At 33.4% G+C, this 23,394-nt stretch overlaps 2 protein-coding genes across 2 annotated transcripts in view; one reads left to right on the plus strand and one right to left on the minus strand.

Moving 5' to 3' along the window:
• Positions 1-8,852, plus strand: part of LOC110038590 (transcription elongation factor 1 homolog) — an 18,246-nt gene extending 9,394 nt beyond the window's left edge. Inside the window, exons 2-5 of the mRNA XM_020743466.1 lie at positions 6,848-6,998; positions 7,337-7,407; positions 8,364-8,385; positions 8,480-8,852. Of these exons, the coding sequence (XP_020599125.1) occupies positions 6,886-6,998; positions 7,337-7,407; positions 8,364-8,385; positions 8,480-8,540 (267 nt within the window). The 5' untranslated portion in view covers positions 6,848-6,885 and the 3' untranslated portion in view covers positions 8,541-8,852. The remainder of the gene's footprint in view (positions 1-6,847; positions 6,999-7,336; positions 7,408-8,363; positions 8,386-8,479) is intronic.
• A 1,152-nt stretch (positions 8,853-10,004) lies between these two features.
• On the minus strand, positions 10,005-21,965 carry LOC110038589 (ras-related protein RABB1c). The gene is made up of 6 exons (XM_020743465.1): positions 21,728-21,965; positions 20,013-20,152; positions 14,819-14,901; positions 14,327-14,531; positions 13,709-13,777; positions 10,005-10,118 (listed from the first exon to the last, which is right to left on the minus strand). Exons 1-6 carry the CDS (start codon positions 21,771-21,773, stop codon positions 10,026-10,028), a joined length of 636 nt encoding a protein of 211 aa, XP_020599124.1. The 5' UTR covers positions 21,774-21,965; the 3' UTR covers positions 10,005-10,025.
• Between the last annotated feature and the right edge of the window lie 1,429 nt (positions 21,966-23,394).

The raw sequence follows: 23,394 nt of genomic DNA on the forward strand, positions 1-23,394 counted from the left end.
CGGGAAGCACACAGCCCAGCTCTGAGCCCCCACTTTCATCAAGGTCTTATACCCAGTCCTGATCTTTCACATGTGGCTAAGGGTTTCTTTTGCTCGTGATTTTTACAACTCATGTTTCTGACTTTCATGTTGGGTTTCTCGTCTTGTTTAGTTTTCTTGCAAGTTTATTAAAATCTGCTGCAAATCATGCTATGCTTGCAACACTAATAACACAATAGTAGCAGATGCCCAGGTACGCTTTTACAGTTTATCTACAGCATTTTATTTTACTGCAGTTTACCTTTCAAGTACATTTTTATTTACCTGCAATTTGATTATGTTGTATGCAAAACCGGTATTATTGACACCGAAACTATGAAGCACAAATCACCATTCTCAAACACTTAAATCCTGGAGCCATCGCGACTACAGGAGCTTGAAACCAACTTTGTGGGCAGCAGGACGAGGAGCTTGGAGCGAGCAGCAAGATCTTCTTCAGCATTATCTTTTTCCTAGTATAATAATAACACATAGGACTTCAAGGTAGCTCGCCTAGCGTGGCGTAAATCCTCATACTCCCTTTTTAGACTCTTGTACAACTATGTTGTGCGACATGAGTCTTAACTCGATTTAGGTTCCGAGGTTATCGTACGGTACGATGTAAACCCTTATTTCTCTGTGGGTTATTTGCATAATCGGGTATTATGCAAATGTAAGTCCTAAGTAATAAAATTGGCAGGATTAAACATTCAAATAACATTTTTTCCAAAATGCAGCCACACAGTAGGATAGTTTGGGAAGTCACTGGGATTCTCCTCAGGATCTATGACATCCCCTACCTTTTCTTTTATTTGGACTCCTGAAATAACTGTTCCTATTTGAGCCACTCTCACTTGCCTTTTTCCACGTCCTACCTTGAAAACCTAAACTTAGTATTCTTGAAGACTAGAACCATTGATCATTATCGAGAGTTTTCTCAATCACTTGGGATGTAATTAACTATTGGGGCTTGTCTTTATAGGGAACTTGAAACCCAGGTAAAATAAACCCTATTTAATCATTGTATTAGATAGGGGAACTTGTCGGTCACACATAAAAGGTTCGCAGACCAAACGGGTGTCACAAATCTCTTAGTTTGCAGGATTGGGTCTATCACCGAGATCTACACTTATCTTTCGGGAAGATGTAATATTCGCGGTATCGGGCACGATTATGCAAACTATTGGACTAATGAGATCCATTTGGTCTCATTTTTCTAAAATTAAAACATACTACTTTTAAAACTCAAACTATATATCTATTATTAAATTAAATTTCAAAAATTATTTTCATATTTCATATTTTCAAATCTATCAATCGAAAAAGTTGACCGACAGTTGCTCATTCTGATCTCCTAGCGATAGTGCTTTCAATTGCTTTTGTAAGCCTGAGATGAAGGACTTAATGGATTTTACTTCAACTGAGGTTTTGTTGGAAATTTGTTGCAGCTTATCTTTCACCGTCTTTAATTTGTCTGCGATTGTTAGTAAAAGGTGTATAATAGTATTGTTTTGTTTGATTAAGCAAGACAAGACTGATGTTCCTTGCTTTGCTTCTGCAAGATTAAGGAAACCGACAGGTGGTGGATCTAATGATTCCATAGCCTTTAAAGTTATCTTATAATCGGTGCTGTCTGATGCGATGTTTCAATCGTTCATATGAAACTTTGAAGGGGTACGCCAATAATAATGATCAAAATCATTTTTCAACAATCTGTGATGGTTTAACTCATATAATCTGCCTGCCCTCAATGACTAACATATATTTTTGAAATTATATTTCCTTATAACAGACGTCTTGTATATCTATTACTTAAGATCACGAAATAAATAATATTTTTGAGTTTTGATTAAATGTAATACAGGTTCCTGAATGTAACCCAATCAGTTTTTTTTTCAGCCCTACGATTCCACAGTGCCCTTATCCTCAGGTCTCTTCGTGGCACTCGGGCTTCCTAACTAAACTGATTGGACACAGCATCCTGACTCATATTTAACCAGAACTTCAAAATAGAACTTATATCAGATCTACAGTAATAAACACAATCAATTTTCGGCCTCAAAAAATATAATAAAAAAATATACCAACAACCTATGAATAGGACGCAACAGAGTTTTCTTACCTCTGTTACTCAGGAATTCGAGATAATATGAACAAAATCAAGCACAGAGCCTACTCAGATCATCTGAGATAGTAAAGGGAGTTTAGCTAGAACATGTTTTCCCAAACCTAGCTCTGATACCACTGGACAAATTGGAAAAAATTTCAGAATATAAGATCGTTGGCTTGGGGTCACAAAGAGCTTTTGCCAATGTAAATTAAAACAAAATGAAGTTGAAAGAAAACGATCCTATATTCTGAAAGTTTGTCCAGTTTGTCCAGTGGTATCAGAGCTAGATTTGGGAAAACATGTCTAGCTAAACTCCATCATATAGTGATGATTGGTGCATCATTCCATCCACACCAGATTAAAGGTCCGACAGAAGAACGAGGACTGCAGGAGACAGAAGAACCAGATACCCTAAATCCTAAAACCGAAACTTTCGTCAACGAAACTGCGGAGGAAAATGATAGCTATATACTAAGAAGGCTTTGAAGAGCTATCAACAAATCTAATGGAATATTCAACTAGGTAATCATATCTTCAACTTGGATGCCCTAGTGGTCCTATTGTAGGATCACCATTATGATATCGTTCCCATAAGATTTGTTGATAGCTCTTCGAAGCCTTCTTAGTATAGCTGTCATTTTCCTCCGCAGCTTCGTTGACGATAGTTTCGGTTTTAGGATTTAGGGTATCTGGTTCATCTTCTGTCTCCTGTAGTCTTCTTCTGTCGGACCTGCAATCCCACCGCCTTCCGTGAATGAAGTTTGTTCATTATTATGCGCATTTAGATATAGGAAGAGGGAGAAGTCATCATCTTCTTCTCCATCGGATGCATTTTCTTTGCATGATATTTGGAGGACTTCTTCTTTTTCAGAGTAAGAAGTATCCCAATGGGGTTCTTCGTCCCAGATAGACTCATTTTCAAGGATGACGAGTATAAGCTCATCCTCTTGCTCCGAGGATGTTGAGGTTTCCCTTTTTGTGGATGATAGGGGTAGGGATGACTTAGCTGAATAATCGGTGAAAGAAAGACGGAGAGTACCGTCAATCCTTTGGGATGTATGGAGTTTTTGTGGGATTTGGATCATTTGTTGTAAGGATGGTTTAAGATTCCAGGTAAGCCCTTGAAGTTGATTGATGGTGTGTCGATTTCCGGGAATAGCTGTAATACCATGAGATGCTAGGTAGTCTGCGATCCGTATTCATGATACGTTGTATCGGAATCCAGTATGGCTCGCGTTCGTTAGCCTTGAGATCAAGGCTCTTGTGATTAATATGTTTGATTCCCCTCCTTGCCTTTTTTCGTAGCCATGAGTAAGGACGACCAATTCTATATGGTTCATGAAATCGTGGATTGACATCATCATGTTTGGTGTAATGTACACCAACTGAGTTCCAGCCGATAAGTCCACCTCCATTGTTCCGATTATTGAAACATCGGACCTCCACCGTGTATCTCGCCGGACAAGTGATGGGTGATTCGAGCGACTCCCATAAGATACTCCAGTGTTCGTTGGCTGCTTTATTGGAGCTGACATCCTCTTCTCCTGGTGCGAGGAACTCAAAATGCTGCCGTCCAAAAGAGTTGTCGATAGAAACCCATTTCTGTCTTCCTGTATTTCTGGGATCCATTCTGCAAGAAATTTGTTAATTTCATTCTCTTATGGTTCAAAACCTGCACATAAAATAAACTTTAGCTTTGAAAGGTTGTCGACGAGGACTTTGTCTTTTTCGTCAATATGTTCGAAATTAACGGTGATCCCCAAGCCATTGATGAAGTCTGTGAATGCGAGTCATCGTACCCTAGATGACTTGTTATGAGCCATCTTATTGTAGAATGAGATGATAGCTTGACAATCAGTGTGCAATGTGAATTCGCTTTTGTCAAGGTAGTGGATATAAGCGACATGTGTTGTGACATAAAAGAAAGTTGAGATTACATTGAGATTTCCTAAGATAAGATAAGGAAACTTGGTTAAAGTGATGACAAAGCCTCATGATTTGACCATGCAGGGCAAATTAATTCTAGATAAAAAAATGCATATAAAACATGTACTTTTCAATATTTGTTTGATACTTAATCTTATATATTTCAAAGGGTTTAACACTTATGGTATGGCTTTTATAAATATTGAAGGTTGTTGAAGACTTATTTGATCACTCATGGATGATAGAAAATGTAGATATAGTCACAATTCATATCATGATAACATTTTTTAATGATTTATGTATCCAGTTTTAATAATTAAAAAAAAATAAAATAATAATAATAAATTAATGTTAAAAAAAATTTTCAACGCTATTGGCTTGGCTATTTGATTCAAATAATGCTTGAGCTGATTGAGGTAGGTTTTGGTTTTTTTTAATGATCGATGAAACATGCATTTTATTTGTTTATACTATGCTGTAGGTTGTGCTCAAATTTTCTTTAGAACATATAGAATGATGATATTCATATTACTGCCTAGACAGTGATAAAATGTAAGTTCGAATAGAAATGTTTGGTGCCGTAATATTATCGGCTTCAAAACGACAACACCTAAATTTTTAGAAAAACTCTTTAAACTTGCATTTTTAGATAAGCTTGTAGAGTTATTTGAATCTCGTTGTTTGTTTTGAGAAATCATGGCTTATTATGAGACAATTAATAATGCTGTTAGAGCCATTAAATTTGAATTACATATTTAATATCCACTCGTCATGCCAAAATTTTGACGCCTTAATTAAAATGGATATGAACCGGAATTCACGAATCTTGCACTATTGCTTAAGTTCATTAAATCAAGAGTGACATTCTAATGTTTTTTCTTTTCCCATAATTGCACTTTATTTTGAACCTAATCCTAAGCATGAATGTGATATTAAATCTAATAAAGCACCATTTGTTCAAAATTCTTTTATATTTCTCTTTTGTTCCAGTTCAATGCATTTCAAAGAATATTCATAACTATAATAGCATGTAGTCTTATCTACTAAAATTAAGTTGAACTCAATTGTTCTTTAACAAAATAATTTATCTGATTGATTAATATGCGAAAAGTTTCTATATGCCTCTTGTGAAAGATAGTCTAGATTTTACGTTTGCCTACTAATGAGTTATACTAATTTCCATCATTGAGAGTATTATCAATTCCTATTTTGAAATTATTTCTAAGATATTTACTCGAACAATTTTTTTGTTGCATTTCATCACCGATCATGAAACATACAAAATTTTCTGTTGCATCATTCATTGATCATATATAACATGAGTTGATATCACATTGAAACATTGAACCTTTTTATGATTGTTTATCATAGTGCTTATGGTTTTATTGAAGTATATTTTTATCTTTATATGGTTTATACTGCTATTATAATATATATTTTGTTTCATGAAAGATGATATATTTCGTGTTTGAATCAAATGAGACTTCTATAGATAGATCGCATTATATCCTTCAAATCCTGTGCAATAAACTATTGAGATCTTGTTGAAGAACAACCTGTTAAGTTTTTAATTAATTGGCCAGCTGATTGATATCACAATTATCTTATTCATATTCCATAAAGCTAAATGGGATTTGTTTTTGGAAGATTTACATGCATACCACTCAATTCTTATGTATTTACATATCTAATACCTATACTTCAGTTTTTGCATATATGCTGCCTTACCAATATTTGGAAAGGTGTTTTTTTTTTTAGTTCAAAAACTTAAAATAATGGTATTTTTGATGTGATATGAAAGATTTGGGTGGTAGAAATGTAAAATGTAAAGTTTAGATATTAGATATTTAAATGCATAGGAATTGGGTGGGGTATGTCTGTAAATGCTCCCTTTCTCTCATTTTTTAGGGTATCTGGCATGCATGTGTGGAAAACTAAGATTTAATAGTAGTGGTGGCTCATAAACTTGCCTATGATTTATGCAAATAAATAACCAAGTTTTGTTTGCTGGCCTGTTTGGGGCAGCTTATAAGTGCAGCGACATTTCAAAAACGCCGCCTAACTGTTTGGTTTATGCGTTTTTGAAAACGCTGCCTGTCGCGTTTGGGTTTTTTACACTAAACGCAAGCCGGTTTTCAGGATAAACTGCTTATCCTGAAACGTACAAGCTGCCCCAAACAGACCTTTAATAGTAGTGGTGGCTCATAAACTTGCCTGTGATTTATGCAAATAAATAACCAAGTTTTGTTTGCTTCTTATGTTTCTGAATATAGCTATATGGTCCTTTTTGACAGATAATTTCGTATTTTTGTAAGCATAGTTTTTTCTGTGAGAGCTACATTAAATTTGTAAAATTTTCAGAAATATAAATTTCTCAGCCTGAAGACTAAAAGTATTTACTCATCAAAGCATTTTGAAGTTATAATAGTTTTCAATTAGGCAGCAATATTAGAGGATAATTACATACATAACATTTGGAACCTTGTTATTTACAAAACTAGCACCCATACTGATGCATTTGCGAATGCCACAATCAGAACATCGGGAATTTGATAAGAATGAAAATCAATGGTTGGGGTTTTATTGTCAATTTAGATATTTGGGTGAAAATTGTGAAAATTTGAAAAATGGCTGAAATAGGTTGCTAATTTTGTAAATAACAATGTTTATATTTGAATGAAAATCTGAAAAATGGTTGAAATAAGGTGCTAATTTTGTAAATAGCAATGTTTGGAGTGCTTGCAGTCTATGTAATTTCCCTTATTTTCAATTGATTGATTTCACATTTTGCAGAGGCCATTTTGTGATTAAAAAGTTTGTTGCTACTTCATATGGGGAAAAGAAAGTCGAGAGCAAAGCCCCCTCCTAAGAAGAAGATGGACAAGCTCGATACTGTGTTTTGCTGCCCATTCTGCAACCATGGAAGCAGTGTTGAATGTCGCATGTATGGAATCTATCCGTCTTTCCCTTGCATATATACTTATTTTCGGCATTCACCAATTATCTATTTGCATTTCTAACACCCAGGCTTTCATATTTACATGCATAGCACTCAAATTTTTATCATCACATTGTGAAATACACACCATTTCATGTGCATAGGTTTATGACACCAAAGTGTTATGAATATAAATATGGAAGTTTAGGTATTTGATATGCAAATATATAAGAATTGTGTCGTGTGTATGTAAATTTCCCTACTTTGGAATTTTTTTCGGACTGGTTGAAGAAGTGTTATTAGATTTTTCAGCTTTTCTCTTTCTGTTTTTTTCTTTTTTGCAGTGATATGAAGAATTTAATTGGTGAAGCCTCTTGCAGGATTTGCCAAGAGAATTTCAGCACTACAGTTACTGGTAAGTTTGAAGCTAGAGGACTTTTTGAGAATTTTGATTCTTTTGGTTTTGAAGTTTTGCAAATTTACCGCTCTCTTTTTTCTCAAAAGAATAGGAATAAATTGGTTAATAGAAAGTAAGAGGACTTGGATATGTTTGATACATTGATTGAAGGAAGATTTACGTACATAATTATCCCTCAATTAGGTATAAATATAAAAGATAAAAGTTTAGATCTTTGATATGTAAATATGGAGGAAATGGGGGGTGGTCTGTATGTGTAAATGCCCCCTTGCTTGAAATGTCTGTGTACTGTCTAATTAGGAGTGCAAACGATGGGAGTCAGTTTGGAGCTAACCCTAACTTGAGATTGAGCTTGATTAATTAATTGAATTTGGGCATGATTTCGAGCTCAGTTCCATGACTTCAAATTGGCCCCCATGCCGGACTCATTTGTTATGAAAGAAAAAGATGGTTCCAATTCGGCTAATCATTGTATCACTATTATTAAAAGAATGATAATTCATAAGAAAAATTTAGAAGAAGTTAGCTTCACATAATTGGGGGCATTTTAAATTTTTAGCCAGCTTTTTTTTTTTTCAAATTTATGATTAATTAATAGCAGCAATTTAATTACATACAGACCCCCCGAAACTTTCTATTTACAAATCAACAAAACTCTTTCATCTATTTTTTAAATTCTCACTCAAATATATAGTCATAATAAAACCCCAACCCATGCTTTTTCATTTTTATTAATTTCTTATTTTTGATCACGGCACAAATAAATAAATCGGTTCGGTATTTCAAAAAAATCACCTGGGTGATTAATTTGTAAATATCAATGTTTGGGGAGGTCTTTATTTAATTATCCCTAAATATTAGTTTAAATATGATAGATAACTTTTTAATCAATTTCTCACAAATTTCATCTTTCACAAACTAATCTTTTTTACAATTTTTTTTTTCTTTTGCAGCATTAACTGAACCTATAGACATGTGAGTCAACTTTCCTGAAATTAGCTGATAATTGTTTGAACACACCATGGATCGATCTCATCGTCTCTAATCGATTCTGTTTGTCGTGCTGCAGATACAGCGAATGGATCGACGAATGCGAGCGGGTCAACAATGTCGAAGACGACGGTGCTTGAATGTAGTTTCGCTCGATCGAACCATAAGGAATCTGTGACTTAAAATAAATAATCTTTAGATGTGCATAGTTTGTAGATTGTGTTATTCTTCCGTGCTTTCTTTCCTAGAGAAAATATTGTATACTTACAATGTATGTACTTACAAGGGTGGATGTAATGACCACGTCACATATAATAAAATTATGTTGACGTGACCACTTCATCCATCCTTATAAATATATACTTATAAAGTGTGCGATATTCTATCCTTTATGACATTCATTTCAGGATATGTAGGTGTGTTTTTTTTTTTTTTTAATATAAATTTGGTAATTTTGAAGCTATGAATTTAACTGCCTTGTAGAAATTGAATTGTGTTTCAGTGATTAGTAGAGCTTTTCTGTAATAGGAATTGTCAATGCCTGATCAGAAATGAATGGCTGTGATTGCTTTGGCTTGAATCATAGCCGGTCAGCATGGCTCGATCAGGCTAATCAATGTGGGCTTAAACCACCCATGTATGGTTAATAATTTTTTGAAAAAATTACAAAGATATTCATGTAATTACATTGTATTTGCATGCCTCATATTTATGTTTTGTAGAAGTGTATTGTTTGGATATATCCAGACTTGAATCAAACTCTAAATTATTAGAGTATTAACTTAGAATCCGATTCGAAAATTATAGAGTTCAGCACAAAATTTAGATTTTTTTGAGTCAAACTGATGTGTGGGTCTCTCATAAATTTGTGATCTTTCAAACAAGCTATTGCAGAACTAAACTTGTAGATTAAAATGATGATTGATTTAATCCTAAGATGGATATCATCAAGGAACATGAATGCTTTCTTTCATTACTGTTAAACATGTAAATTCATAGGATTTGTGTGGCGTTTCTCTATCAAAAAACTAGAATAGTGATTTTTTTTTTTTTAATGAAAGATTTAGGCAATATAAATATAAAAAAAATATAATCAATACAATAATCAAGGCGAGATGAAACAATCAATCTAACATATGCATAAATGCTCCAATTGAAAAATGGTTGTTGGTTTTTCTAAACGAACTGCGATGCAATTTCGCACCACTTTCAGACGTATCATATAACTATATTATACTTATTTTTTCAATAAAATTATAATAAAAAGTTATATTTTGCAACATTAAAATAAAATAAATTTATAATAATCATCAAAATTTGTTGAAAATCAATTTTACAATAACTTCATAACTGTTTCTTCAAACTGTTAGTCGTAATATAACCACAATATTATTTGCAATCCATACCATTCTAAACGATTAAAATCTGTTGAATTACAGCCCCACAGAACATCACAGAAAGCGTGTTACAAGCAATTTCAAGCAAGCAAATAGATGTACACTTGAAAAAAACACCAAAAAAAAAAAAAAAAAAAAAAAGTTTTAAATTTTTTTGAAAAGGATTTTTTTGCAAAAAAAAAAAAAAAAAAAAGTTTGTTACAAGGCATGAATTAATTTTGTGAGATGTCAGCCGCAGCAGCCACCAGCCTGGGAAGCAGATCCATCCCTCCCTCCAGCAGGACCTTGGATTCCTCCATATCCAATTTTGATGCCATAAGACTGAAATAATAAAATGTAAAATAAATAAAAATCATATTTCGATTATTAGAGGCATTTATTTACAAACATACCAACCAATTCCTATGTGTATTTACATGTGCAACATTTAAAACTTTGCCTTTTACATTTATACCATTCTAAATCTTTCATATCAGTTTTCATGCAAAGGTAAGGTGTCATATATATATAAAGATTTCAGTAGATTTCAGTTTAGAAGTTAGATATGTAAATACATAGGAATTGAGGGGTATGTATGTAAAGCTTTCCCAAGATAAGCCCTTCCTGATTTTGAGAACACTGTTTGTTTTGATTGAGAAAAGTGAAATATATGAGATAATGGATATTTGACTAAACAAAACAAAATTTATATATTTCATGGATTTCAAAGTTCATCCAATGATTGCAACAAATCAATTCGGAGGGAATTTCTTTTTCTTTTTTTTTTTAAATAACTCTAACTTACCATACCAACATCATTTGATTCGTTTTATATAATAATACAACCAACAAATTTGTTTTTAATTGAACATCTATAACAGATAAAATCTAACCATTATTTATAAATAACAAATGGAAACAACAATTTGTTAGATCGCAGTGCCTGTGGCCAATTAGTCGGCGCTGTGCTCGCAAAAAAAATTTGAAGACTTATGTTAGGTCTAAGACAAAAAAAAAAAAAAAAAAAGGAAATTTAATCATTTGTCGGTTATCATTTGTCGGTTATTACTGTGGGGTTATAAATCGGGCTAATAAGTTTAGGGTTATGTTATGTGTGATTGTTGTATTGAATCTTAGGGCTAGGATTTGGCAGAAATTGCCTACCTCTCGAATTACAAGTGTTTATCATTTATGTATTAGGTTATGGTTTGGGAGAGATCGATATCTCTCGAATTAGTGTTTATCATTTATGTATTTGGTTTGTGTTGTTTTGTGTTAGTGAGATGAAGTATCGTGTTCGCCCTAATCTCTGTGGAAATTCATCTTTCCTATCAAATTGATATCAGAGCAATTGATTACGGGAAGCCTACGGATCGCAACGTGTATTAAGTATCGACTTAACTAGAAACAATTGCGAGTCAAGCTAGTTGGAAGCAATGAAGGGGTCGTGGCGTACAGGACGTTGCATTCATGACTAGACAATGCGAAACAATCAAGCTTCGAGTTAGCTGGAGGCCAACAAAGGGATCGTGGTGTACGATCACGTCCCTCCATGATCTAACATTATCATACAGTCACGACTCTAGCCAACGACAGGGTAGCAATACACTCTAGATAAGCGGGACAATATGCTTTCATGACCAAATCGATACAAGCACAATTCAAACTTTAGTTGGGAAGCTAACGATGAGTTCGTGACATACAGTTCTGTTTTCGTAATTAAAAACCGTTTTGAAAGTAATGACCACCAAGAAAATAGATGCTTTAGAGGAGAAATTATAGAGAGAGTCAAGGCAAATCATAGATGAAATGAAAGAGCGCTTCTTGATTATGGAAAGGTGGCTCTTGTCCGTGGAGGGAAGATTTACCCCTGAAAGAAATGATGAAAAAGATCACGGAGTTTCACGCAAACCCACCGTCTCCCACCACGAAATCGAGTGATGACGTTTAGAGTGGAGATTCATAGACCTGGTAGAAATCACAAAGAGATCATAGAGATTCACGCAAACCCACCACCTGCCGCCATGGGATCGAGTGATAGAGTATGGGGTGGACAAAAGCGACAACAATCTAAAGGACTTGCGTGGCATCCAGACTATTGGAACAAATAGAAGCAGAAAAGATCGAGTGAAGGAGTGGGGAGTAAATTTGAGTGACAAACATCTAAAGGTTTGGAATGAGCGATAATATGCAAACTGGGACGACATACAAATCAGGGCTAGAGAAGATCGACTTGTAGGATTTCAAGCTGGAACATGGAACCACGGGGGTGATCCTTGACAAGGGGCCATTTACAACGCAACCTTTCAGGCGTAAAGTTATTTAGGATCATATGGGGATGGGTGAGTTGATTATGGAGTGAGCTAAACTTATGAAAGAATAGAAGAGACACCTGATACAAAGTTTGTAGAGAGAGATTCCAACAATAATCTAACTGCTCCTACAAAAATTTATAGAGACTTTTAGTTGTCATGCAAATCGCCGCCTTGGAGGGATCACGAGCATGCAATAATCTTGAGATTGAGGTCCCCATTAGTGTGCGCTACCCCCAAACAAAGAAGGACGAGATCCAGAGATTGATCCGAAGATGTTGGAGGTCGGGAACATACAACTACCGCGAATCCCTTCTCACTAGTGAAGAAGGATGAGATTTGACATTTCTGTGTTAATTATCAGGTAGTGAAAAAGAAAATAATACCTAACACTTTTTTTCTTCTTGGTGATCGATGAGCTAGTGGATGAGTTGTTTAGGGTTGTGATATTTCCCATAATTGAGTGTTAGAATATCATCAGATTCAGATTTAGCCGGTCGATGTGCACAAGACTACATTTTAAGCTTATGAGGATCACGACAAATTTCTCATTAAATGAGAAACTGTTAGATTATGACGCTGCGTGGGAGATATACGATTTGATCCAACAACAGTTTCCTCTTTTCTAACTTGAGAATAAGGTGTTTTTTTGATAAGGTAGTAATGTTAGATCGACACCAATGACGTCATCCGCCTGGAGCACCAATGAGTCGATACCGCGCACACTAAAAAAGTTTGAAAACTTATGTCAGGCGTGAGACAAAAAGGGCAAATTAAGTCATTTTTCAATGATTATTATTAAGTATAAATAGGACTAATATATTTAGAGTTATGCTATGTCATGTTTCATTATTGTTTTGAATCTTAGGGTTAGGATTTAAGAGAGATTATCTACCTCTCGAATTGTAGGTGTTAGGAGTTAGGATTTGGGAGAGAACACCTGACTCACGAATTATTGGTGTTTATCCATATGTAATCGGGTTGTGTTGTTTTGTGCTATTGAAAGAAAGTATCTTGCTTGCCAAAATTTCTGTGAAAGTTCATTTCTTACCTATGAAATTTAAGGTTATATTATGTTATGTGTGCTAATTGTTTTGAATTTTAGGGTAAGGATTTGGGAGAGATCGCCTAGCTCTCAAATTGTAGGTGTTAGGATTAAGATTTGAGAGAGATTGCCATCTCTCGAATTGTAGTTGTTTATCCTTTATGTCTTCGGGTTGTGTTGATTTCGGTGAAAGTTTATCTCTTTCATATCACAATTGCAATGGGATTTAAGCTTTGTTTGGCATTGAAATTATTATGTCAAGCGTCGACAAGGTTACGATTGTATGGTAAAAATAAACAAATTTTACTTTTCAACTTTCACACAATTGAACTTTCGCTCTCAACTATCTTTCAAAACATCTAAAAATTGCTTATTCCCCACAAGAAAGAACATAATGGCAACAGAAGGCTATGAAATTTACACAAATACCTTCATAGCCTCATTTTCCTATCCCATTGCCAAAAAAAAAAAAAAAAAAAAAAAAAAAAACACATCTTTTATATAATTTATATCAAGAGTCATGCCTTATTCTCTTGTAAGAAAATCATAAATTCATAATAAATCCATCCACATACCTCATTCGAGACATCAAATACACCATCCTGAATTTTTTTATATATTGTCGCAGCAGTATTAATAAATGCCTGCACAATATTCAGAACATTAAAAAATGTTAGAAGAAAAAGGTGGGGCATTTACATGCGTACCACTGAAGTCCTATATATTTACATATCTAACACCTAAACTTTGTTTCTTACCTTTATACCAAAAAACTTTCATATGTCCTAAAAAATACCACCATTTTAACTTTTAAAAAGTGAAATGAACCTTTTCATGCATAGGTAAGGTGGTATGTATTTAAAAATTAAAGTTTATGTGCTAGATATGTAAATACATAGGAATTGAATGGTATATATGAAAATCGTCCTAAAACATAAGGAAAATTACAAACATAACACCCAATTCTTATGGATTTGTCTATCTCACACCCAAAGTTTTGATTTTTACACAATTAACACTTATGGATAAAAAGATAAATTTGACTATTAAAGGTGATAATGAGTGCTACTTTTCATATGATATTTGTAATTATGAAAGCTTTGGTGTGAGATAGGTAAATATGAAAGTTTTGGTTGCTATGTATGTAAAAACTCCAAAATATAAATGTCTCATAAATTTTATTTTGTACTCGCCTCTTCAACGTTCTGTGCAGTTTTTGCTGAAGCTTCCATAAAGATGAGTCCATGTTCTTTGGCAAACTGCTGCCCTTCCTCAGTACTTACAGCTCTTCTATGAGCAAGATCTGATTTGTTCCCAATTAACATAATTGTCATATTCGCATTTGCGTGTTGTCTCGCATCTTCTAGCCAGCTCGCAAGATGATTAAAGGTCTCCCTCCTGTACATCATAATGAGAAGGGGCTAAATAAAGAATCTTGAAGAAGCTGCTACCAAGTATTAATGAAATAAAAAGGAAGATTTACATACATGCCTTACCTACGCTGCCAGGCATGAAAAGGTGCATTTCACTTATAGAAAGTTAAAATGGTCTTAATTTTTATGTGATATGAAAGATTTGGATGGCATAAATAGAAAAAGTAATGTTGAAGTGATAGATATGTAAATATATAGGGATTGGGTGGTATGTATGTAAATGCTGCCTAACATTAAAAAAATGACAAATACCTGGTAATATCATATACCAGCAATGCACCAGCAGCTCCTCTGTAGTAGGATCTTGTAATAGATCTGAAGGATTCTTGACCTGCCTGTAGTGGATTGGATTAAAAAAAAATAATAATAATTTCTGAAGGGTGAAAGACAGCAATTTTAGAAGCATACTTGCAATGCCTGAGAGGAAAACCTATTATTAGCTTTATTAGAAACCGACTCAAATTATGCATAGGAAATAACAACGGAAATTTACATACATACCACACAATTCTTATGTATTTACATATCTAATACCCAAATGTTTGATATTTACACTTATTAACACCTTGGTGTCATAAACCTATGCATGAAAAGGTGTATTTCATTTTTTAAAAGATAGTGATGATGGTATTTTTGAAGCAATGTTAAAGAATTGAGTGATATGCATGTAAATAAAAATGTTTAGCTGTTAAATATGTAAATATATAAGAATTACATGATAAATATGTAAATGTCCCAAAGAACAATTTACATAGCAAACAGCTTTAATACGAGCCAAACAAATAAGAGATCAGCCATCATCATGAACAGATGGAAGAGAGCGTTGGTTGGCTGACAAGAGTGATTATTTAAGACGAAGTTTCTGTAATAGCGGAGTTCAGGGAGTTATTGATGTAAAAAATCTAACATCTAAATTGTAATAAGGGTCCGTTTCCGTAGGGGTGGCCGACCGCAGGGGTCGGCCCGCGGCCTGCGTTTAGTGTAAAAACCCAAACACAGTTTCTGATAATCTGGCGAAAAGCGCGAACCAAACGGTATGGCGGGGGGAGTTCAGGGAGTTATTGATGTAAAAAATCTAACATCTAAATTGTAATAAATTTATTTACCATAATTTAGATATATAACCCCCATATCATAATGTAGGCAACATACATATTGTTCAATGCCTATCCTCTCTCTTAGACAAAAGACAAATCTACAAAGTAACACAGGCATCAAATAGATCTAATCCAGCCTGTTTTTGTTAGTGCTAATCATAATTGAAAAATGAGCTTCACAATATTATCTAAAAGAACCAACAAATTCACTCTTTTTAAAAATATGATTGAAAAACAAACAAAATAAACCCATTAAAATCCTTCATTCAAATGGCAGTGAAGAATACACAAATGCAAATATTCAAAATTTTCTAGATCTATGTGGCATCATTCATCATAAAATAGCACCGGCACCCCACCTCATACAGCTTTCCAAATACCGTAGAACAAAACAGTACAGTCGAACACAAGGTCGCAAATCATCATATTATAGAAATGGTTTGCAAATATGCCACCAAAACTTTGTGTTGATAGTTCATAGTTTCATTTTATCTAATAAATCTTCCCGCCCCCAATTTACATAAAAAATCTCCATTCTACTCGCTATATCATAAACCTCCCCCATATAGTAAAAAAATTTTGGCTGCTTATTTTACGCATGGTTACAACCCGAATGTCCACGTAAACTTGCTGCAAGATCACACCTTGAGTTTTTATTGGTTACCTAAAAAGTATGTACCTCACAACAATTTCAATTTTAGGATCACATTTACCCCCATTCATTTTGGCAGTACAAGTAGGCCTTAGTTCCCTCTGCCTGTTCCTCTAACCCCTTCTTAACACTCATTCCAACATTAAAACCTAGGAAGATTTACATATATACCACTCAATTCCAATGTATTTACATATCTATGTATGAAAAGCTGCATTTCACATTTTAAAAGTTAAAAAGGTGGTATTTTTGATGCAATATGAAAGATTTGGGTGGTATAAATGCAAAATGTAAATTTTATATGTGAGAAATGTAGATACATAGGTCTATGGACTCTATTTCCAATACATCATCTCTACCACACTATCCCTATTCTGGCAACCAATTTTGTTTCTGAAATGTCTGCACCTTAGCTTTCTCATATCGATCCTCCCAACAATGTCATCTCCATATCCATTTCATTGAATTCCATCCCTCCACCATCTATTGGCCATTCTACAACCATACGCAAACAAATTGCTTCGCTTAAACCTAAATAAATATTCAACCTCAGCAAATCTCTTTCGCCACCTATTGATCCAGTTATTCTCAAGAAATTTAAAAAAAAAATTGAGAGCTACCATTTTGAATGAATATCAAGCCTTACAACAAGGCACTTAGTCTCTCGTGCCCCTGCACCCCCTCTCAGAACATAATAAGCTGCAAATGGATATCTAAATTGACATTAAATTCAGATGGCACAATTGTCATATATAAGGCTCAATAAATTGTTAAAGGTGATAAACAAAAACATAGAATTGATTATCATAATATCTTCATCATACAAAAAATGTGAACCATTAGTAAGATAAAGGCTTGTTGTTGTTGTTATAGTTATATATATATATATTAAGAAAGATATTTATTGGCTGAAGCAAGCTCCCCATCAATGGTTTCTAACTTTTTTCCTCTCATCATCAGTAACTTGGGTTCCAAACAACCAAAATTGAACCATCTTAGCTTCTTCATGTACAAGATGCTCATCATATATACCAATTAATTTATACAGATGATACTTTGCTCGCAGGAAATAATACAATCATCATAAAAAAAACTTATACAAGAAGCGGACTATAGAGCTCTTGCTATGACTGCTACTGATATCATCTAGTTTAGGCGTGTACTTCATAACTAGGGGTGTAAACGAGCCGAACACGAGCGAGCCCAGGCTTTGCTCGTGCTCGGCCGTGCTCGGCTCGTTTATATTTCGAGCTCAAAAAGTATGTTTGTGTTCGACTCATTTGTTTAGCGAGCCCAACACGAGCGTTCACGAACAAATAGTCGTTTTGACAACCCTAATCATGTAGTCATAAGATGTTAAGGATTTGGGCAAAATTTAAAACATTATTTGAATCTAATTTAATAATTTTTATTCTATTTTCTTAATTAATACTTTTAATTGATTATAAATCATTGTAGTCTTGCAGTCAATTAAATTTTTTAAAAGTAATACTCATAAATATATATATATACACTTGATTTGTAGTATTTCGAGCCAAAACGAGTCGAACACGAACGAACAAATATTTGTTCGTGTTCGGCACGTTAACTTAGTGAACGAGCCGAACACGAGCTTCTCAACGAGCTGGTCGCGTCGCGAACAACGAGCCGTTTTGACAACCCTATTCATAACTTTCACAATCCTATGAACCAACTTAACAAAACTTTATTATGACAATAAATTAGCTCTTGCAATTTCAATTAACGCAGTATTTCAAGAGAGGGCCAAACACATTGGAAAGACTATCATTTTATACTTGATTGTATCAAATCTCGAGAAATTGTTGTGCATCACATAAAAAATCTTACCACTACTTTGTTTCTTCTCTTATGACAAAAGCTGGCAATTAAAAATCAAATTGTTAAAAAATGGGGGATGACAGGTTATTGATGGTGATATGTTGAAAAAAATACTGGCATTTTGCAATTACCTTCTTTATAAGTATTCTTTGTGTTAATTTATAACACAAGGTCTAATCCTCAAATAGATAAAAATTTCTTCTGTTATAAAGTTTTAGATTCAAATAACTTAATGCTGCAATCAACTAATTTGACATGAATATGAAACCATTAAAAAATCCATAAATTTGGGCCCATAGAACGAATTAACAAAGGTTTAGGATCAATGCAGGCTCATAACTAGTCATAAAAATGTATGGCAAAGTTCATGGAGGTGATAACACGTGCAAAATATTGAAGGAAAAACTATAAATTCTTATCTAACAATATAGAGATCATATATTGTTACTGGCACGCCGATCAGCAACTTGTTCAGAAACAAAATAAAAGCAGACCAATGATCTAATCATCATTTTTAAGTGATCCATGACAACAATTTCGTAAAATATTAAGATTTATATCGCCCAGCAACACAATAGTGTGATCTAACATGCTTAGATATTGATACAATGAATGCTGAACCAAAATGTTGATCAATTTATTCATAAACTATTAATTCTACCAACAAGATAGAAGAATCTTGGATGACCATAATGATAAAATATATCAGAAGAAACTGCATATAGGTCAATCAAATTGACAAAGAATACTTTGCTCAAAAAGAACAAGAATTTTCTATATTTTTATTAGGATTTGCATAAAAACTCGAATTCCTACAAGCATTCCATGCACCATTAAACACTTTAATCGCAAATTAAACAAGTTAAAACACATACCTTTCTTGATTCTGGCTCAATTTAACAAAAATAAGGGGATAAATCACAATATAATGCTAGATTGTTGAGAAAAGGTTAAAAATGGATATGATAAAGACAATCTTTCCAAATAAAACTAGGGGAATGATCAAGATCAGATTTTTTTTTTATTTTATTATTTTTTTTATGAAAATTTTCATAAATACCGCCCAATCCTTATGCATTTACGTATCTAACACCCAAACTTTAATTTTTTACATTTATACCACCCAATCTATGCATGAGAAGGTGTATTTCAACTTTAAAAGTTAAAATAATGGTATTTTTGATGTGCTATGAAAGATTTGGGTGGAATTAGTGTAAAAAGTAAAATTTAGGTGTTAGACATTTAAATCCATAGGAATTGGGTGGTATTTATGCAAATGCCCCTTTTTTTTTAAACTAAAACAGGATAGTTTTGCATCATCAGCACCACCTCAGTATAAATATCCTGATTACAACTTTATAAAACTTTCTCAGGAATGTAATTAAGCCAACTTTACACTTTTGCAACCTGCGTACTACAACGCCATTGTAACAAAGTACTAGATTCCACAAGACAACTAACTTGATAATGTACACATGAATTCTTTTCGAAAGATCTAAATTACATTTCAACCTATAAACATCAGGAGAAATGAAATGCTTTAGTAAAACCTCGCTTAAAAAGTACTTCACCAAGATCCCTCAAACCTAAAAGCAAACCTTATCATATATAGCTACAATCCAAACATCTGTTTCTTATAAAACACAAACTTGCATACACAAATATCTATTTAATTGTATTTTTACAAATCTCTGCTTATTAACAAGATGCGACATATCTAGAAAAGCATAACGGAATGGATCTCCTTTAAAAAGTTTTCAGTGAAAGATTTTCTATGGCCAAATAACCACATTTTAAAAAGCTTAGGTGGGGATCTCAAAAAACATTTTTAATCCATAAAAATGTTGAAAATACATACCGTATCCCATATTTGCAATTTTATCGGCTTGTTATCAATTGTAATCATCCTAGCACCAAACTCAACACCAATAGTCAGATCATGTACAGGTTGAAACCTCTTGTCAGTAAATTGCAATAGGAGACATGATTTTCCAACACCTGCAAAGTAATTAGAAAAGATATTAAATTTCAGAAAAGAACAAACTTTCCAAACCAGCACCACAAAAATAAAATAAAATCACAAATTATAAACAATTATAAAAGAGAACTAAATATAGTTAAGAAGCCCACGGAATCGTATCATCCCCTAAGAGCAAGGACTCAAATTCTAAATTGAATTGCAACATGTTAAACAGTTTTTTAATCAGCAATTTTCCTCAAAAACCCACCTTTCTATTCTCATTAAATCAAACCATCAAAACAAAAAATATCAAATTAAAATTCCAACCAGTTGCATCAAGAATCAGATCACATGAAAAATGTCATGCAATTGGTTCACAAAAAAACATAGTTTTTTTCCTTCAATATCAGTTACATTCTTTAGAATCCACCCAATCTTTATGTATCTACATATCTAACACCTAAATTTGATTTTTTACATGAATACCTCCCAAATCATTCATCTGACAAAAAAAAAATGCCACTATTTAGACTTTTAAAAAGTGAAATATACCTTTCCTTGCATAGGTAAGGTAGCATCTAGGTAAAAATTAAAGTTTAGGTGATGGATATGTAATTGCATGGGAATTGAGTGGTATGTATATTAATCTTCCTCGAATTTAAACAACAATAACAAATTTTCATCAAAATAACCATTCATTAACACATAACCACAATCATTCATCAGATTCACACAACCAGTTCATAGAAGGTTCAATAAGCCTGTCTGCATCTCCCCTTCTAACACATTAACTTAGATGTAAGATAATATATTTTACTCATATATTAGGTCTCTAACATAAATATTAGATCCTTGAAGATCATTAATCTAACACATCCTTTTAATAGCAGCAACAAACTAAATTTAGGGGGCGTTTGGCAGCAAGGAGGATTTAAGTTAAATAGAATTTAGTAAAACCGGTATATCTGGATTCACTAAATCTAAATATCATTAAATCCGAAACAATGTTTGGTCAATTGAGGTTACATCAAGTTAAATCTATTTGAGATGTTTGGCATAAATCTATTTGAAATATTATTTTCCTGCGCTAAATCCGTTAAATTCAACCAATAAGTGAATTTAGTAAATCCAAATTTAATTAACGAAACAAGCAAAAATTGAATTTAACTTAACCACGAATTTATATAACTTATTTATGGTGTTTGGCAGGATTTAAGTTAAATCGCCCTCATAAGAATCAACTGGCGTGGCTCCATTTTAAGACAGTATTTATGCGATCGTACAATATTATATGTTCCCTATACAGAAAATCCCCCCATAAACCACAACTTCCCATCCTCATCCAAACCGAGAATCAACTCGTCATTAAAAGAACTCAAAACGTCCACAATATAACGTTTTCAGACCCCAGAAACAACTAGACGCAACTCAAAAACAGAATCTCATTCAATCGGTTTACAAAAAAAAAAAAAAAAGTATTTTTTCCATCAATAACCATAAATTATTTAACAATTTCACCGTCAAAAAGCAATTTTGATGACAGAAACCCATAAAAAAAGACAGAGAAACATAATTCCATCAGATTAACAAAACCAATCAAGAGAGAAGCGCACCTGTATCACCGATTATGATGTACTTGAAAAGGTAAGCGTAAGACATTCTTCTTCAGATCCGCCGCTCGACTTTTCCTCCGATCAAAATAGCGAAAGCATCCGCTAACCCTAATAGAAAGAGAAACCCCGGTCGGGAGAACGAATCGCCAAGAAGAAAACCGTAAGAGGAGGCGTGCGTAGAGGAGGCCAACGGGGGCTATTTGGATGCCGTGAATCCCTTGAGATTTCTAGCTTGTTTGTCCGCGAGGGCTTTGGGTAGGAGCGTAATTTAATAACTTGTTAAATAGTTATTAGTTTAATAGTTGTTAATAAATATATTATATTTTAATTAACGTCATTATAATTATTTTTTTCTAAATAAAATTTTAAATCAATACTTAATTAGTCTAATTATAATAAAATTAACTTAATAAAATTAATTTTAGAAATATTTACATGCAGAACACTCAAAATTGTGATATTTACAAAATAATTATAAATGTAATTTTTTTTGAACTAAATATTAAATATATTTACTCGTGCCACAATCAAATTATTGAGAATTTGATAAAGATGAAAAATATAGGTTGGAATTTTACGATAAATTGATGTCCAACTTCAATTCTAATGTTCTTGTTAGATAATCATCTAACAACTATCAATAACTTCTCCTAACATAAACCAAAAAATAACAACAAGCTCATAAACCCAAGCTAGGATTGCCTATTAAACTCTATCTTAAACTCAAGCTCAAGCTCAACTTGTAAGAATAACAATAGGCTCATAAACTCGCTCTTGAGCATAAGCCAAAAAAGTGGTGTCACGAGAGCTTACAAGAGACATCGACTAGACCAACAATTGACGAAGAACTCGCCATTAAAGCTCATCAAAGAATAAATTGATGTGAATAATAGTTAAATGAAAGTGTTGCCTTGTAAGTCATATTCTGAGCATCAATATGCCTAAACTTGAGCATTTTCAATGTACAAGCTCAAGTTTAAAGTAGAGCTTAAACTTGTGGCTTGGTAATCTCAACTCGCAAGTTCATTATTAAGTTTAATTCTAGATTTGCTCACTTACTCCCATTCATATAATGTTTACCAATGATGGGTGCTCAACATCTGTCAATCATGATGTTCATCTTTATAATTGCATGATTTTATCTATTATTATGTAAATGAACAACTCCATTTCTAATCATCGACTATACCAACCACTTTTTTGGTCACTTCATCTCTTCTAATATTAGAAGAATGATCAAGTTAAATAACCTTTCTCACCCACCTCATGGTTTTCATCATCATTCTTCTTACAATTTCTAAGAATTTATGTCTAATTGTTGACCTATATATCTTTTGAACAAGAATACTGATGCGACATGATGAGAATGACAAGTGATGAATGTGATGTTATGCAAATTAAGAATTTAAAAAATGCCTAATAAAGGCTACTTAATGATAACAACAAGCAAATAGAAGATGATGCGTGAATAAAGTCCAAACCACTTCAATCATCATTGAAATAAGATGAACAAGGCATGTTTGCATAACGAAGTGCATCGATGTATTTAGAGCTCCAAAACTTCTTGGAGAGATTGCACGATAAAGAAAACTCGTAAAAGATGTTAAAAATGTTCAAATTGAGTCCAAATTACTTTAATCAACACCAAAATAGCCTAAATGGTATGA

Source organism: Phalaenopsis equestris, unplaced genomic scaffold, assembly GCF_001263595.1.
Source record: "Phalaenopsis equestris unplaced genomic scaffold, ASM126359v1 Scaffold233169, whole genome shotgun sequence".
Lineage (NCBI taxonomy): Eukaryota > Viridiplantae > Streptophyta > Magnoliopsida > Asparagales > Orchidaceae > Phalaenopsis > Phalaenopsis equestris.